At 40.9% G+C, this 17,464-nt stretch overlaps 1 protein-coding gene across 1 annotated transcript in view; it reads right to left on the reverse strand.

Annotated features, from left to right (window-relative positions):
- Positions 1–17,464, reverse strand: part of LOC107386600 (roundabout homolog 2) — a 128,240-nt gene that overhangs the window by 35,985 nt on the left and 74,791 nt on the right. Inside the window, exons 3-11 of the mRNA XM_015961121.3 lie at positions 16,135–16,292; positions 15,877–15,997; positions 15,631–15,769; positions 12,425–12,561; positions 10,125–10,249; positions 8,080–8,251; positions 3,186–3,391; positions 409–490; positions 131–296 (exon numbers count right to left, since the gene is read on the reverse strand). Of these exons, the coding sequence (XP_015816607.3) occupies positions 131–296; positions 409–490; positions 3,186–3,391; positions 8,080–8,251; positions 10,125–10,249; positions 12,425–12,561; positions 15,631–15,769; positions 15,877–15,997; positions 16,135–16,292 (1,306 nt within the window). The remainder of the gene's footprint in view (positions 1–130; positions 297–408; positions 491–3,185; positions 3,392–8,079; positions 8,252–10,124; positions 10,250–12,424; positions 12,562–15,630; positions 15,770–15,876; positions 15,998–16,134; positions 16,293–17,464) is intronic.

Raw genomic sequence — 17,464 nt, forward strand, 5'->3', positions numbered from 1 at the left:
AATTCCAGTGAGTTTTTTGCTTGAGACCACGCAGGCTTGCTTGAATTCTCCACAGAGACGTGCACGTCTATTACTGCCAGGAAAGTTTGGGTCACTAAATGCTGCTTGTGGCCATAGGTCACAGACATACCCAAAAGCTTCGATGACATATGAGGACACTGGGGAGCCCCCCTCTGGCCCCTGTTCCCATGACAACGAGATGCTGCTCTTGGTAACGTCGGTGACCTCTGGCTTGGCGGGTGGCCCCGGGAGGGTGCTTGAGTTGTGAGACATGAAGTCCACAAGGTCAGTAGAGTCTGAGGAACCAAGAGAAAACACATTTAAACTCTCACAAGCAAACTAAATCAGGCAATGCTATGCTTTTATTATTCTGTTTAACTGTTGGTGGTTTATTTGAATTATTTCCACCTCTGACATCCAGGTAGGCACTCCAAGATGTTTCTCCACTGGAGCTGGTGGCTACACAGGTGTACAACCCCGAATCAGACAGCTGAAGAAGGGAGAACACGGTGTTGTCATTAAGCTTGTGTTTAACATGCTACGTGACAGACTAATTCCAAAATGCAAAGATAAAATCAGCGATAAAAACCAGAGTTAAACGATGTTGTGCCTATTAAGCTCCCATATAAATATTTCCTGAAGATCCGTATCACACATAACACTGCTTTCAGGTTGCGCTCCGTTGCCGTGTTCGTCTAAGTGCGACAGTCTTTGTATCCGTAATCCCTGATGGTTTCTACAAGCTCTTGCGTCATTCTCGGCGTTTGAAGGTGGTTCACAGCTAGTACTACAGTGAAAATGCATTAACCTCCACTGGCCGGCATTTGGCACAAAGAAAGCTGCAGAGTGGATGAGAGGAAGCTTTAACGTCAGGCAATGAAACGAAAAGAAGAGAGAGAGATCCCATTAAAAGCTTACATTAATTTTCTTAATTGATTTTCTCCAATAACAGTCATACGCCATTCCCAGAGCCATCAGCATTACCATCACCAGTGCTGATGCAGGAAATAGAAGATATGACAACGTGTTTTATGCTAGCGATGCTTTAAGAGCCACCGACAGCTAAGTTATCTCTCAGGAGAACGCAAAGGAGTGACATAAGAAGGGCACTTTGACACTGTGACAAGACACTGTGTATCACAGATGCTCCATTATACAAAAACCACCTCTGCTTCAGGCCCCTCTCACTGGTTCCTGTTCTCGAGTCCTTGAGTCTATCTGCCGCCTCAGAGATTCAGCCCAAAAAGCAACGTTTAACGACTTATAAAAATCAATACCTGCTATTCATCTTTTAAAAGCAAACTGACTGCTCTTGTCCTTTTGAATTACACTCGGCTGACATCACCCGACACAAGAACAAATCCGCCTTTATTCTTTAGTGTGCAAAACAAGATCTGATGCACAAGTAAAGGAGAAAAAAATCAGGATTTTTGCTTTCGTGTATCAGAGTTGGAATTTAGAATTTTTACCAAAAAAGAAAAAGTGAAATGAGTTTAAATGAAAACAGCATGAAGATGTGTTTCAAATGTCAGCTTTACTCGTATTTTAAATACATTTGAAGTAGTCTCTATGAGAATGAATACCTTGTAAGTTATTCTCTGAAGGAAAAAAAACAATCCTCTGGTGTGCCTGTTTGAGGATGTAGAAGTCGGCTAGAGGAGAAAGTAGTTTCCTAATGTTTAGACATTGGATTGGCTAAAAACAACACGACTACTACTGACTCTGCTTTCTCTGTAATGTTGATGTTTTATCTCCACAAATGACACACGCACACGCATAACGAGATCTGCCATGTTGTGGAGTTGCTAATGCTAACGGATAGCTTTAACTAGCCCAGATGTTCTTTGCTGGTTCCTGGGCACTTAAATAAAGTCATGAGTCAAGATGGTTGAGTACGTGAATGTTAAAGAGCAAGTCAACCCCTATCAGAGTCTAACTCCACTCCCACTTCATGTTTGAAAAATGCAACACATGCTGTTGCCTGGCAGACCAAGGGGGCGGAGCCGCTAACAAATACACACACATTCAGGCTCACGACAGCATTGTGACATCATAATGTACCAGTTTACATCATAGCATACTTCTTAGCCAATAGTGGTGGCAGATTTAAATTAAAATACAGTGCAGAGTTTTTACCTGACAACGGCACAACACTGACAGTTTTAGGCTGAATATTTAAATTTTAACTAAGATGCACTGAAGTGCCAAATTATTGACAACACGTGTCTGCAGCACGATTAGACACTCGTTTATTTAGTTTATCAGCAAAAAAAAGTTTATTTGGGGGTGACTTGCTCTTTAAGTGACAGTGTGACGTCAGGCTTTACAGGGAGTTTTATATCTATATTCTATCAAAAGCTAATGGCAGGAAATAGGTGTAGAAGCATAGTTTCAGTTTAAGCCTGCATGATAAACTTCAGAATGACTGATCATTTTCTAAAATAACAAAAATATATTTTCTCAGTGAACTTGCTCTTTAAATAGATATTATTCAAGGCCTGTTTGCAATTGGATTGGACATATGAGACACTCTTTGGCTTTTCCTCTAAGACGTCAAGTTGGAGCAAAAACACAAAGATTGGCACAAATTGCTGCGTTTACAGTTTTTTTTTCCACTGCAACCATCAACAGTACTGGCTTTGTAGCATTGCTGTTGCACTGACAGGCAGAAGTTCACTTATGATAGACAGTGATCACCAGATGCTTCATCTAATCACATGTTAAGCATTTTTTGAAAGTGTCTTTTTCCAGATGGTTTCTACAGAGGACTCCAGAGATCGCTCTGTGTGTACCAAACCATCTGGTGCATCATGTTACAGGCCCGACAGAACACATTTTGAGAGAAACTTGTTTTCTCTAATTATGCCTGCCACTTCAGGCTTGACCAACTGGATGGAGGCTGGTTTAAACACCTTATTCCTCAGCCAGGTCCTTGTTAGGAGACAGTTTTACCCAGAGTCAGAAAGATTGTGATACTTTTTGGTCATTTGTCACCACTGACGTCCGTAACACCAGGGAATGTTATGACAATTTAGAACTGTTAATAAAATGCCTGATGGATGTCTGTGAAAGTGGTTGACTACAGTGATTGACTCAGTTTGATACAAAAACTGGAACTTCAGTGTGTGTGTGTGTGTGTGTGTGTGTGTGTGTGTGTGTGTGTGTGTGCGCGCGTGCTTTGCTACCCTGGTATTCTGGATCTGAAGGCTGCCATGCTCCAGCAATGAAAAACGTGCATCTTTTCCCAGCAGATTTGCTCCATTCTTTCTCCAAGTGACTGTGGGTTCTGGATCTCCTGACGCCTGACACCGGAGCACAGACACACCTCCAAGTGCCTGGGTTTGATTAGACGGGCCCTGTCGGATGATGGGCGGCGGGCGATCCTTCGAGGCTGAGAATAAACCAAAAGAATTAGGTGTGATTATCTGAACACTCTCCAGAAACACTATCATTTTGATTTCAAGGAAACGGGATGGAACAACAACTCTCTGTTTCCCAACTAGTTTTCAGAGTTGGCAGAGAGGTAGCCGACCTTATCACAAGGTGTTAATTTGCAGCAGCAATAATTACATTAGCTGTTGCACGTCTGATGGATCTGTTGTGAGAGGAAGTGACTGTTTTGTGAACCCATTTCCACACTGAGGCGGTGAACTTGTGGCACTGCATCACACCTTTGAGCTTTAATTACTAGGTGAGGATTAACAATGCTTTACCCGCGGTGCTAATAACCCTAGCTTCTGTACAACACCTCTCACACATATGCCTGTCTTCCCTCATTCTCATGTGACTTACTGCTGCACCTACGACGCTAGCAAGAGCACTCTCCTTCCTACCAACAAACAAGACCCAGCTACACTCTGAATTAGAATGTGAAGCTGCACAACAAAACAGTTCTATTGGGTGGGTGGGGGGGGGGGGGGGGGCTTGTTTTGTCATCCAGGAAACAGCCTCTGCACTCAGAAACAGTAATTTCTAGTGTTGAACCGCTCTATGCCCTGTAACTACTCCTCGCTTCCAATTTCCTTCACTGCTGCTCCCCACTGTTATCAGGTGTGTCTCCATTCACACAAGTGTGTGCAGCAGATGCCTCCTCCCATCTTATCCTCCATTACACCTCCCTCTGCACAATAAGAAAAAAGAAGCATCTCAACCACAGGTATGGATGTGGCAGAGTGCAATGTAAGCAAAACCACATAGATTAATCATTTGCATCTTGGGAGAAATATTAAGGTCTTCTCTGTGTTGAGTTATGTGAAAGTGTTCTACATTCAATTACTGAGTTTCCATCCAGCTTTTCTTTGGGAAAAAGCTTGGAAATGCATCACATCTACTGCAAGCTATCCCAGGTGAATGTGGAGTAAACAAAAACATAGGATTCTAGGTCTTAATATTGAAAAACCTCTGCAAGAAATAGATTTTGTTCCAGCTTTATAAACCATACCATTAATAAAATGTTCCCAATGATGCAAAGCTACTTTTTTAGTCCAGTAGTGGCTCCACTGTTACGTCAGAGCATCAGTGGAGACTGCACAAATCAGTCAGATGGTTTGAAGTTTAAAAAGTATCAAGTACTTTCCCCCCACAGGCTTCAAATGTGGCTTTGAAAGATTTTCAGCTTACATCAAAAAAGTGGGTAGCCACAGTGGCCGGCTTGGTTCACTGCAGATGCAACAAAATCTAACGGTGACACAGTTTCATGTAGAAAAAAAACCCATCAGAACAAATCTAATGCAAGTTTTTTTAAGCATGCATTGCAGATCACAATTTGAAAACAGCATGAATTGCAAACATCTCGTTGAAGTACCGGGAGCCCTGTGGAGTATACTGAAAAATGGAGGATAGCTCAGAGGAATAGGTGCATCTTTGGATTCAAACCAGTTTGTTTTTCGATCAGCAGCATGTTAAAGACATTGGAAACTAAAATTGTGACCTAAAGTCATTAATTAAGTGTCTACTATTACAATGTAGCAACAGTGTGAAAAGGGCAGCTCATGACCCTGCAAACAGTCAGCGTCGCATGGACGCACAGATCATGTCTATGTTGAGTCTGTCCGTCCAGACCACGTCTGTAGGACTTCCAAACTAGGTCTTTGCACAGTGTCTCTATGGTGTCAGTGAAAAAGCTGATTTTCAGCATTATTGCCTGGATTTTGAAGCTGCTCAACCTGATGCCTGAATAAAGGGTGTCTTCTCAAACCCCCAGTTGCTCATGGCAGATAGCTGTTCATCCAGAGCCCAGTTCAGGTGGAGGTTTCTTCCTGTTTAAGGGAGTTTTCCTCTCTGTTGCTACATGCTTACTTATGGAACTAGGATTGGGATAATATTATATGTAACTTGTACCAAGCTTTGTAACTTGTAACATGTTTTGTAACTGTAACTTTCATTTTGTAGCATCTAATTCTCATTTTGTAACAAGTCACTTTTGTTTTAAAATAAATTAAAATAAAATTTGAAATGTATTTTTCTGAAAAGTTTGTGTTTGTAAAATGTCAGTTACATGTTTTGGATACATGCTGTTTTTAAAATCAAAACGAATAAAGGAGCAATACAATACATCATCACAGGCTAAACTCTCCCAGAGTTACCACAAGGACCAATTTGGTGTGCTACCCCAAAAATGTTTTGGGCCCGTCTGGTCACCCTTATCAAAATTTTCTGGAGGTGCCCATGATTCTGCACATACATGCAACATGGACTGTTTTCAGGGAACACACATCATGGTGTGTTCCATTTAATTCTGAAGAAAAACAAATACTTGGTTTTGGATGTACTCGTACAAGTTTGTTTTGTAAAATAAACCCACTTCCACCAAGGCAGCTGTTGTTGTTTTGAAGAACTGCTATCTTAAACCTTAATGTAGAGTTAGAAAAAAAAAACTTTCTTTGACTTTGGGGTGTGTTCTAGTGGAATTTCCAAGTATTGACCACAAATGGAACATACCATTAATATGGGGGAAGCATCAAATCTGGAAACACTAGTCATAGAGTCACACCAGCCATGTATTTATTTAGTTTTTTAAACATAGTAATTTAAGTTTGTTCTACTTCATGATCTAAATTCTATTAAGTTTCTTTTAAAAAAATAATTAATGTTTTAATGTTTTGCACTTTGAGGCACATATTTGTTTTCCTACATCAGCTTGGTTCCTCCCTCAGACTGATTGAAAAGCCATTGAAACCGCAAGTTTTTCCTCATGCCATTGAGAAAAGTAATGGAATAGAGAAAAGCTCTAAATCCGATGTTATCTAAAGCTAAAATCCTAACCGGGCCTGATTAGCTGTGGTTACAAATTCAGTCCGGCTGTAGGGGTAAAAGCTGCAGCTGGGTACGAGAGTGGACAAAATGGGTGGCAACAATTGGAAAATGCCAGTATTCTGAGAAAAATAGCTCGCTGCAGCGTACTAAAAAAATAATCATAAAGAACCAAGAAGTAGTTCATTTTGGAGCTGTGAATATGTGCAAAACTATTTAATTAAAACTATGAACTGAACTAGTTCATTTTAAAATGTATGAACGGAACTTTCTCAACACTGCATACAGAACCACCCACTTTTACTTGAACCATAAAATTCTAGTCAGACTACAGATTTCAACAGTTTTGTCTTCCACCTTCAACAAGAATCCCCAAATGTTTCCTTTGGATATTCTGGTGCTCTTTTCACCTCCCTTCTTTCTCGTCTGTCTCAAATGTAGAGGCGGTTTGAGACACTAATCCAGAACAAGATTGCAAGTTCAGATGATGTCAATCCCAGAGTCCTTGATGTCTGAGTGTATCATCCATGTGCAATAACACAGCACGTCTCCAACCTGACCCGCGAGAATGTTCCAGTCTTGTGGAGGATGTCCTGCCACATTCCAGTGCACAAGAAACCTCATGGATCAGTTTCTTACAACTATAGACCGGTTGTCCCAACATCAGACATTGTCAAAGTCTTAAAGTAAGTGTTACATAGCTTCTGTGAGTCTTAAGTTGTCTGTTGGTATCACAGCATCAGTGCCAGTGATTGCAAGCTAAGTTGAACAAGCTGATAAAGATGGCTGGCTCTGTTCTAGGCACTGCTCCGGAGCCTCTAGAGCTGGCTGTAAAATAGAGGGTGCTTCATAAAATGTACAGAATAGACAACCCTGAGCACAGGGTCTTCAAATGACAGTAAAAAAATTACAACAGTTTTCAGTCAGGTGGTTTTCCTAAGCAGATTTCAATGCATTTTGAATAACCTACCGTAACCTAGCCCACCCTACCCTAACACACATAGACCACACTCTAGAAAGTGAATCATTTCCAAAAACTCTGAAAACTTTTCATCCACTGGGAAAACCCTCTCTTGTGCGCCACTATATGTGCCAATCATGCAATCTCAAATAATACTAGAAAATACTCTGTACAAGCTTCAAAAACTCCCTCTGGGCATCAAGCCAACTCTCCATCCATCTTTGTTTACACCCATCTGTCAGAGGCATTTCTCCCTTCTCCATTCATTCTCCACCTAACATTTTGTTATTGATCGATCTCCTTCAAGTGACAGAACAGGAGTCATTTCCTCTCCTAAAAACACGTCAACAGATGTTAATTTAATAATGTGCGGGAGAAAAAGCCAAGAAACAAATGGAAAGAGGGACATAAACAGTATCCACTGAGCACTTAATGCAGACATTTAAGCTTTTCTTTAAAAAAGAACAGTGCAAAATGTATCTCCATAAAGTAGACAGTTTTATTTTAGACAGCTCCTGTCTTTTACATATCCTGTCACAGGGTGGTAAAACTAAAAAATGACTGTGGGTGACGGGCTTTTAGAATGTTCAGATCTCAGTTGGAAAACTGTAAGTGTGGGCAGCTACTGCCATTTACTGTCTGTTGTGGTGGAGGCATCATGAAAAAAATCCCATGAAATGCATACAGCATTGATGAAAAATCCACAGTTAAATTGAGATTACTAGAATATTTTAACCTAAAAATGATACTCTCTTGATTTTACTTCACAGAAAGCAGGATTTGTCTCATTATATTCCCTGAGTAGACCTTTTGTATCCCTATAAATGAGAATGGTGTGTATTTGTTATTTTTGCATGTTGCCTCACCGTCTGCTACCTCCAGCTGGGCCTTGGCCATGATGCTTCCTGCCACAGTCAGGGCCTGGCAGATGTAATAGCCAGCGTCTGAGCGTTGTGCAGATAAAATGGTCAGCTCCCCATTCACAGACACTGACACTCGATCATCACCCTGTGCTGGCTGGTTGGGAAACAGGAGATCCTACAGGAAGTTACATTGAGGAGAAATGTAAGACAGGAGATATATGCTAGTTTTATTCTTGTACTTTATTATGTTTCATTTATTATTATAATTTTTAAATAAATATTCAGTTGTTAAGTACTTCCAAATTCGAGAATTTAAGTATTCAAGGCCATGTGCCTTGCCCTTTTTTAAGTAATGCCATTGAAATGTGCTGCTATGTTATACTTTTGAACCAGGGTTTGAGCATCCAGTCTGTTGGGCTGAACGTCACACACACACTACCCTGCTCAGAATCTTTATATTTGTAACTTTTAAATAATTACAACTAAAAACGTAAAAAAAAAATGAATATTTGAAAATACAAGAGAAAGGTAAACAACAAGGGTTTGCACCTTTGTATGGAGCTTAAAACCCGTTCTGCAGCCAGCCACCAGGGGGAGACAGTCATGTTGTTTTAACTTCAACCTCCACATTGTGTTCCTGGACCAGCTTAGTCTATCATCTTACTCTTTTGTTCTTATTTCATTTAATAATTTTTATTTGCTTTCATTTTAATTGTGAGAATCATAGACGTCTTTTGAAAAAAAGCTGTTCATTTCATCTGTATGCTCTTAAGTTGTTTTAATCTAGATATTTTGTGCTAAAATTAGTGAGCACTTCCCTCAGGGAATCTGTCAAGCTAACAAAAGCTGGTTTTAAAAAATACACTATGGCGGCACATCAGGGTAATACTGCTGCCAGAGTGTGTCTTTTGAAAGCACTGTGGTGGCATGGCAAGGCGAGAATGTTACGCTATTCATGCTGCCAAGGATTATTAGCAGTATTACTGCAACGCCGGACGTTTGAATGAAGATCACACCTGTGAGCAACAGAGGGCGATCTCATGATGATGTGTGGAATGTCTGCCAATCCCCAGCTGGCAAAAATATTCAAAATTCAAGTAAACAAGGGGAGTCCATTATTTATTTTTAAACAGTATCAGCTGAGGTGGCAAACTGGAGCAATGCAGAGATCTCAGAGTTTCGGGTCTTTAGAGCTGAAGAACAGATTGTAAGAGGGTTCATGGAGACTGTGAAGGACGGCCACCTTTGCGGCTTGCAAAAAAAATAGAATGGCTTCAGTTGGGATAAAAAACAAGGTACATCTAGGCTAAAAGGATGTCTGTGACAGCGCATCGAGAGAGTGGACCACCCCCACACCCTGATGCTGCCTCCCCTTTGTGACAAAGTGGTTTTTTGAAAAAGGCTAAACAAACCATTCTCATTCACCTCTCTAATGTTTGCTTACATAAATATGTGGGAATGAACAGCTACATTTCAGATTGTCTAAATTTTTAAAATGTTGTCACTGACAGATGGAATTCTTGTGAGATTGTGAAAGGCATGATTTTAGTAGTTATTTCTTCACTTCACAGTTATGTGCATTTCATTCTGAAATGTGGGCCGGTGTCTCTGTGCTGCTCAGCCTGCATGGCTCTTTACCACCAGTAAGTTAAATCTGCTGTGATAACCTGCACTTAAAGTCATAAAAATTTAGGCATCAGCACGGCGCTCTCTTGCACCCCAGGCAGACACTCTGACGGACAGGAAAGGACATTAGCCTGCTTTCATTAAGTCTAATGATGCTAATGCAGCACATGACATTGTCTCTTACTAAGTGAATTGGCTTGTCAGATGGGTGCAGATTGATAATAAATTACCACTTTATGTGGAACAGAACCACACTCTGATGTGAACTAGTTTGATCTTTTTCTGCATTTCTTTGAACACTCAGTTCTAGTCTAGCTCTGTGCAGAAACTCATTCAACAAAATTAAGACTGGACCAATAGGAGAAACTGTTTATCTCAACCGATGTGCACAAGCATGGTTTTGTCAAAACAGGTACCCTCACCTTGCTACCCTCTCGTTGCCAGAATACCGTGGGCTGAGGTTTGCCTTTTGTCTCACAGGGAAAGGTTGCTGTTCGTCCTTGAGCCACAATCTGGTCCCGAGGTTGCACCACAAACTGAGGTGCCTCTGAGTTACAAAGAGGAAACAAATCATTAGATGGTCGTAACACAGTTGAAGAGGATTCTGAGAGTTTCTGTTAAACTAGATACAAATGCTTGTTCTGAATGTCAAGCAGCAAGTTTAGGGGATTCATGCTCTGGGTGTTTTCTTTTTGATGTATTACTTTCCATTTCTTCTTGCCATTTAATCCAACTGTTGTCAAATCAGAATAAATTATACTGACACATCAATCATAAGAAGAACCCCATGAGAGGATTGGAGTTTAAACCTATGGTTTGTCAGCTATTGGTAGAAACAATCTGGATGTGCATGTCCTAAGTAAGGTGGCTGTGCTGGTGGAATGCCACAACAGCGCATGCATACTTAACATGTGTGTGATAGGAAAAAAGTAAAAGAAGAAGGCATGCACAATGGGATCACCTCTTACTTACCAACAGGGCGAGCTGTGACAACAATGGTGGAGGGTGACATTGACACACAACACACAGAGAAAAGGAAAGCAGAGGAGCAGAACAGAAGGACGGAAGAAAAAAAAAGAAATGGAAATCAGAAATGAATGAAATGGAGTTGGGTTTCCATCCATGAAGTTCAGGGACAAGGAGGGTAATGCTCAGTCACCAAAGAGGGTGAAGGCATGGGCCCCTAAATCCTCATCTCATTATTGGATGGGAATTTAAAAAATGTTACTTATTCTGAAAAAAAATACCACATTACATGGTTGGTAGATCTGTTTGTCAGTCAAACAGATAAATAATTCATAAGCAAGAATGGTTTCTAAATACTTAAAAAGCAAATCAACATCAGCTCATAAAAACATAACTAGTATAAAACAGCATGAAATGTCAGTGCATGCGATCTGTGATGTATACCATGTAGGATGATGCAATACACGTTTGCTCAAAACTTTTCAACATAACTGGTCTGCAACTTGACACTTGTAAGTTAGCTTCGTTATGTTTGATATGGTTAATTAAAGGTCTTGCTTTCAATGAAGGAGTCCAAATCACCCACAGCCTTACATGCTAACGTTTTAAACTAAAGTCCTTATATGTTGAAAAATCACATATTTGGATTAACTTGTGAAAATGTTACAGGAAATCTAAAATGAAAAAGCAAGATCACTCATGATCTGTTAGCTTAAAGTTTTAATACAATTTGTATAGTGGATGTTGAGGTATTAGCTTAAAGGAAGTAAAACGTAGCAGTAACATAAGATCTGCAGGCTGGTCTAGCCTCACTACATTGTAGCATCAGCAGGTCTACCATTGGCTTGTCTACGTTTAGGCTGGGCCAATCACAACTGTTTGTTTGTACAGAGACAGTGGGTGGGCTTAGCGCCATTACAGCAGAGCTACGCCAGAGCAGGATAGTGGAGCTGGTACTTCTTCATATTCTACTTCTTCAACAGTGTATGTTGGACTGTTGTTTTTCATATGTCAAATCTGATTGGTACTAGCACTGGCCAACTGCATGTAAAGACAGTTTGAAAGACTAGCTTAGATTCCACCCCACGCTCTGTCTATGGGTCACGGCCAGAATATTTATTTACATGTATAGGATGACTTATCATAGTAGACACCAACATTTAATAGTAAATATAAAACACCATTTTAGCACAAAGGACACTTTAGGTAATGTTCAACAAATCTACTTCATTGTGAGTTATAGCTATTTTTATGTTTACTCATGTCAGTTGTATGGTGGTCATTTTGAATTGGTGAATTAATCAGTTCCACATGTTAGAAAAAAACATTTCTGAAACATTAATTAAAACCATCCATATGTTGCTTACATACAGATAACACAATATCTACATTTTAATTCCACATATCACCATTTTTATTGTAATAGGAACTTTACATTAATAATGTGTAAATGAGTCAGTGGGTTGAAAAGAGATTGAGCCCAACCTTAGCACAAGCCCTGATGTTTACTTAAAGCTAGCTAAATTGCTCATATCTGGAGTCTTGGTGGGAATTTGGAAGCAATCAGCTACATCAGCCTTCTATATGACAGAACGAATGAAGCCAGTATTTCAACAGGGGACAATAACATTTATACAGTAGACAATAAAGGCTGATTGTCTTGTGGCCCGCTTTGGGAGTAACAAAAAAAAAAGATAAATATATCAGGAACAGGTTATGAGCTTCACCACACATGAGACTACACACAGTTACCTACCTCTGATAGTCAGGTAGGCAGAGGCTTCGGCTTTGCCCACTCGGTTTTCTGCCACGCACAAAAAGGTTCCCTGATCACTGACCGAGGCTTTCTTTATCCTTAGCAAGAAGTCCTCTCTATCATATCTGATGTCATACCTGTCAATAGATATGTGGGCTGATTTAAAAAAATGCAAGTATCATTTAATGCTTAGTAATATGCTTATTGATGCAAATTAAGCACACAAAACACAGAAATCGCATGACTTGTGAGTAAATTTTGATGTTTCAGATAGAAGCTTGAAAGAAGCACCCACCATTTTTGATAAAATGACAGCAGACATTCAGAGACATTCGCTGCAGTGGTTTGAAAAGGAGCAATTAAACTGAGATGAAGGCATGGAAATATGAAAGGTGCTTTCAGCTAAAGTCCTGATTGTTCCACTTTTTCAATATTCATAAAGATGCACAGCCCACACTGTAGGGGAAGCTGTGTGTGTGTGTTTGTGTGTGTGTGTGTGTGTGTGTGTGTGTGTGTGTGTGTGTGTGTGTGTGTGTGTGTGTGTGTGTGTGTGTGTGTGTGTGTGTGTGGAGGAGAAGAACAAGAAAAAAAGAGGGAGTTTGAGGGAGAGATAGATGAACAGTCTTGAGTCAGGGAGTGGCACAGTCTGACAAACTCCATTTGATGAATGAGCCAAGCAGAAAGACATGACTAATTCATAGAGATGTTCCATGCAGTTGTAAGGCAACAGCACGGCAGTTAGAGCGAGAGAAGCATCTCAGCTAGCAGTGTTTAGATAAGCGCCTCAGAGGGTCTACAGAGGGAGAGATTTGAGAAGCTAGTAGTTGGGTCTCCCTCTCCAGGGTCCCTTTGGCATGAAAGATCTTGTGAAATTGTCTAGCCAGCCATACTGATTCAAAGATGGAAGACAAGTGAGGCAGAGAAATGGCACGAGGGGTGAGAAAAAGTCACATTCAAAAGAGATGCTCCAGAGGGTGGGGGCAGAATATCGATGGGAAGGGGGCTCTGTCCAGAGTCTGGTGAGGGCTTCATTCACAGCACATCTCTGACCCAGATACAGGCATCCCAAGAGGCCGGTGGGTTTTGGAAAAGAATGAAAGAGACGAAAGGAGGGAAGTGAGGCAAGGTAGGTCTAAAAGTAGGACATATTTCTAGGGTCATGGGGGTACTGAAGTATAGGGCACTACAAAAGGTAGGCTGGGTGCCAGACAATGAGGTGGGGAGTTACTATACACCAATCAGACAGAACATTATGACCACTGACAAGAGAAGTGAACAGTGATCATCTAACAGTAGAACTTTTTTTTTTTTACTTCTTGTGGAAACTTTAAGTTAATGTGTTGGTAGCATGGAAACAAATCTGGGTTAAAATTAGAATTTTAGCAACTTTAGATGACAACATATTTGCTAAATCTAGGCCAGAATTTGCCATCAGGAATCAGACCTCAAGCAGACACATGACCAGGTATTATAAGTGATCAGAAACCTTTACACTGAAACAAGAACATGTTGTATTTCAACTTTGGCATGCAACATCTTGTTTAGTTTCAGCTACTTATATTAGTGCTACATCTGTTGTAACAGTGTCAAAATGCACACGTTTGTAGTTTTTATTTATTGGTAGCATGGTCTTACAGGCTGGTGAGTGTCCAATAGGCACACACATCCCAATTAGAACCAGAAGGTGCCTGGTCTAATAAACAACATTTTTCCATCTACCTAAAACTAACAACCAATCAGGACTTGTGGTTAGCTCATGCTGATTGGTTGTAACTCAGTAGGAAATGATATAAGTAGAGGTCGCGAAACAGCTGGTATTCGTAAAATTGGAGGTTGTTGCTGGTGAAGCATAATAGAAGAAAAATAAAATAAGCAGCATTTAAGCTGATTCAAATATGCTGTTTCTAAACACCCAAAGCCAGAAAATGTTGCTGAAATTCATCCATAACGCTCGCAATTTCAGACGTTTTATGGTCTCCTACAGAGTGCCGTAAAACAATAGTTCTAGTCATCGAATGCTACTTTTTACATCATGCAGCCGCCATCCCCGTCCTCTTAATGGCATATTGATAGAACAAAACTTTTAATGTTATCAATGTCCATGGTTGCCTTTTAGTGCTAAGTGGCATCACTCACTTCTGAAACCGTTACGATTTGCTGACTTCCTAGCAAAGTCCTGATAGGGTCGATTTTGTATGGAGACACAATAGCTTGCAGGACTGAGCCATCGTGATTTTCCTGTCACCTTCCCTCCTCCAAGAAATTTCCCAATACTTCTATGGTGGAAGTAATGCTTTTGACCATGGCCAGTGCTTGATCTAATATCCACACCTCCCCCAGTGAAAGGGACCTCTTATGGAAGGCCAATACAGCCCAGTCCAGCCCTTATCCAGTTCTCATAGTCAAAAAGGCTTACAGCTACTAAAGGTGTGAGGTCATAATGTTATTGATGATCAGTGCATTTAATCTAAAGCAATCCAATGGAATATGTTCACTGAAGACCTGAATCTAATAATGTCCAGAGTAGATGCCAGGACTTTAATTGAATTCAGAGGTATTTTCTTCTGTCACTTAATTGGACTCTTGCATTGGGTTGCATCATGATGTGGGGGGTGGGTGTAACATGTAGGTTTTCATTATACAAGTATACTCATGCACAGCTCATTCCAGGCATATGCAGACTGGTCTTCTCCAGCGTGTGTATATATGTTTATATATGTATATATAAATGCTGCACAGTGGCGCAGTGGTTAGAGCTGTTGCCTTGCAGCGAGAAGGTCCTGGGTTCGCTTCCCAGCCCGGGATCTTTCTGCGTGGAGTTTGCATGTTCTCCCTGTGCATGCGTGGGTTCTCTCCGGGTACTCCGGCTTCCTCCCACAGTCCAAAAACATGAATGTTAGGTTGATCGGTCTGTCCAAATTGTCTGTAGGTATGAGTGTGTGTGTGTGATTGTTTGTCCTGTGTGTCTCTGTGTTGCCCTGGAGATAGTCCCCCCGCAACCCTTCGTGGACAAGCGGGTTCGGAAAATGGATGGATGGATGGATGTATATATATATATATATATATATATATATATATATATATAAACATACATGTATACTTATATATACTGTATATATGTGTGTTTGTGTGTTTTATCTGCAAAGGCACACAAACAAACCAGAATGCATCAACAAAGCCGTCAAACATGTATTCCCAGTATTCACCTGCCACGAGGAATATCTGCATCCTCCTTTTTCCAACGAAGCGCAGGTGGTGGGTCACCCTGAACCTGACACCTGAACTCAACACTCTCATCAACTAGAGCCACCTGGTTCACAGGACGCTGCACAAATGTTGGTCTTTCTAAATGTGCACAAAGTACAAGTATGTGAAACTGTAAATATTTGTGGCATAAAATCAAAAGTACCAGATTTTGAAGCAGGTATGGAATGTATGAAAAAAACCCTTACCGAATACTGAGAGCTGAGCTTTATCGCTTTCTCTCTCTCCGACCATGTTGGAAGCCACACACACATAAATCCCTGAATCACCCTTTTTTGTATTCGAGATGGTGAGTTTTCCGCCACGTACCTGAAGAAGAAATCACAAATACAACAACCCCAACCAAGTGTCTGTTACACACTGGCAGATTGAGTTAAATGGAAAGTTGGAGATGTGATTCAGAGTGAAAAAAAAAAAGCTGACATCCCTCGTGCGGATTAACCCACCGTGATCCTGTCATCCTTGAGGTCAAGACGAGTTTTATCTTTCCTCCAGAAGGTGGTGGGTTCAGGATGCCCACGTGGAGGCTGACACTCGAAGTTGGCAGTCTCTCCGACTGCCACCACCACATCCTGTGGGTTCTGTCGGAAGTCATCCCGTAACACTAGGAGACAAAAACAGACAGCGGGAGCTGTTACCATAACGGTAAAGTTGGCTCATTCAGATGATTAATTACAATTTTCATTGCCGTTCAGCTGTTATTTTGCGGGAGTCAGAAAGTCACTTTTAGACTGAGCTGTCACTGCTATCTCCCGTATGTCAGCCTTTTCTAATTTAGGAGTCAAGAGATAATTTTGTCAAGTAGATTGCTTCACAAATCGCTCAGCATTTTTCTCCTCTTTAGTAATATGATTGCCCCTCTGAGGGCGTTTGTACGAGCTCTTTAATCCAAGAAGATAGCAGTAGCAAAATGCAAACCTGTGCAGGGCTAAGAGTTCAGCTTTCAAAACCTTTCCGATGAGCATTGGACTAAAGTGAAGCTTTGAAAGCAACACAGACTTCAGAAACTAGTAAGATCATCTGATATAGTCTTTCTGCAAAGACTTGTATAGTGCTTGTCATTCAGCCTTTTCACATGTGCAATGCTTTCCATTTTATGTTTTCGCCTCTACACTCTAGTATTTATATCCTCACTGATACACAAATAAACTTAGGAGTGGGGGTACCAGGGCTTGGTCAAGGACACTGACATTCTGCAGGAATTGGCAATAAAACCCCAAACCTCCAACTGGAAGATGACCTTCGTAATTATAAATTATAGTTAAGTCTAAACTACAGTCCTGTTGTGGGTTTCTTTCCTCTATCTGCATTTTCCCTCATGAAACCTGAGCTGATTTAAAGAAGTCTACCGCCATCTACATATTCAGATCCAACTGTGCATCTCCTTCAATTCCTTTGGGATGTCTAAGCTTCAGATGTTGCACATCTGCCTAGACTGAGAAGACTCCTCATCTGTACACAAGACAAGCCAGTTCCCAAAGTCGGAGATTATTCTGGTCAGCTTGCTTCTCTCACTAAACCCTCTGTCAGGAATCTAGGTGTGACCTTTGACCCAGCTCTCACTCTGGATTCTCATGTCAGTTTGCTTGTTCGCTCTTCCTTCTTCCATCTCAGGAACATTGCTAAGCTGAGTCTCATTCTGAACCTGAGATTGTTATCCACACCTTTGTCTCTTCATGCTGGGACTACTGTTTTCCATTTGTCTTAGCAAAACCTCCCTGAACCATTTACAGGTGGTTCAGAATACCTGTGCTCAGCTTCTGCTCAAGTCCTCCA

The sequence above is a fragment of the Nothobranchius furzeri genome, chromosome 10 (genome assembly GCF_043380555.1).
Source record: "Nothobranchius furzeri strain GRZ-AD chromosome 10, NfurGRZ-RIMD1, whole genome shotgun sequence".
Taxonomy (NCBI): Eukaryota; Metazoa; Chordata; class Actinopteri; order Cyprinodontiformes; family Nothobranchiidae; genus Nothobranchius; species Nothobranchius furzeri.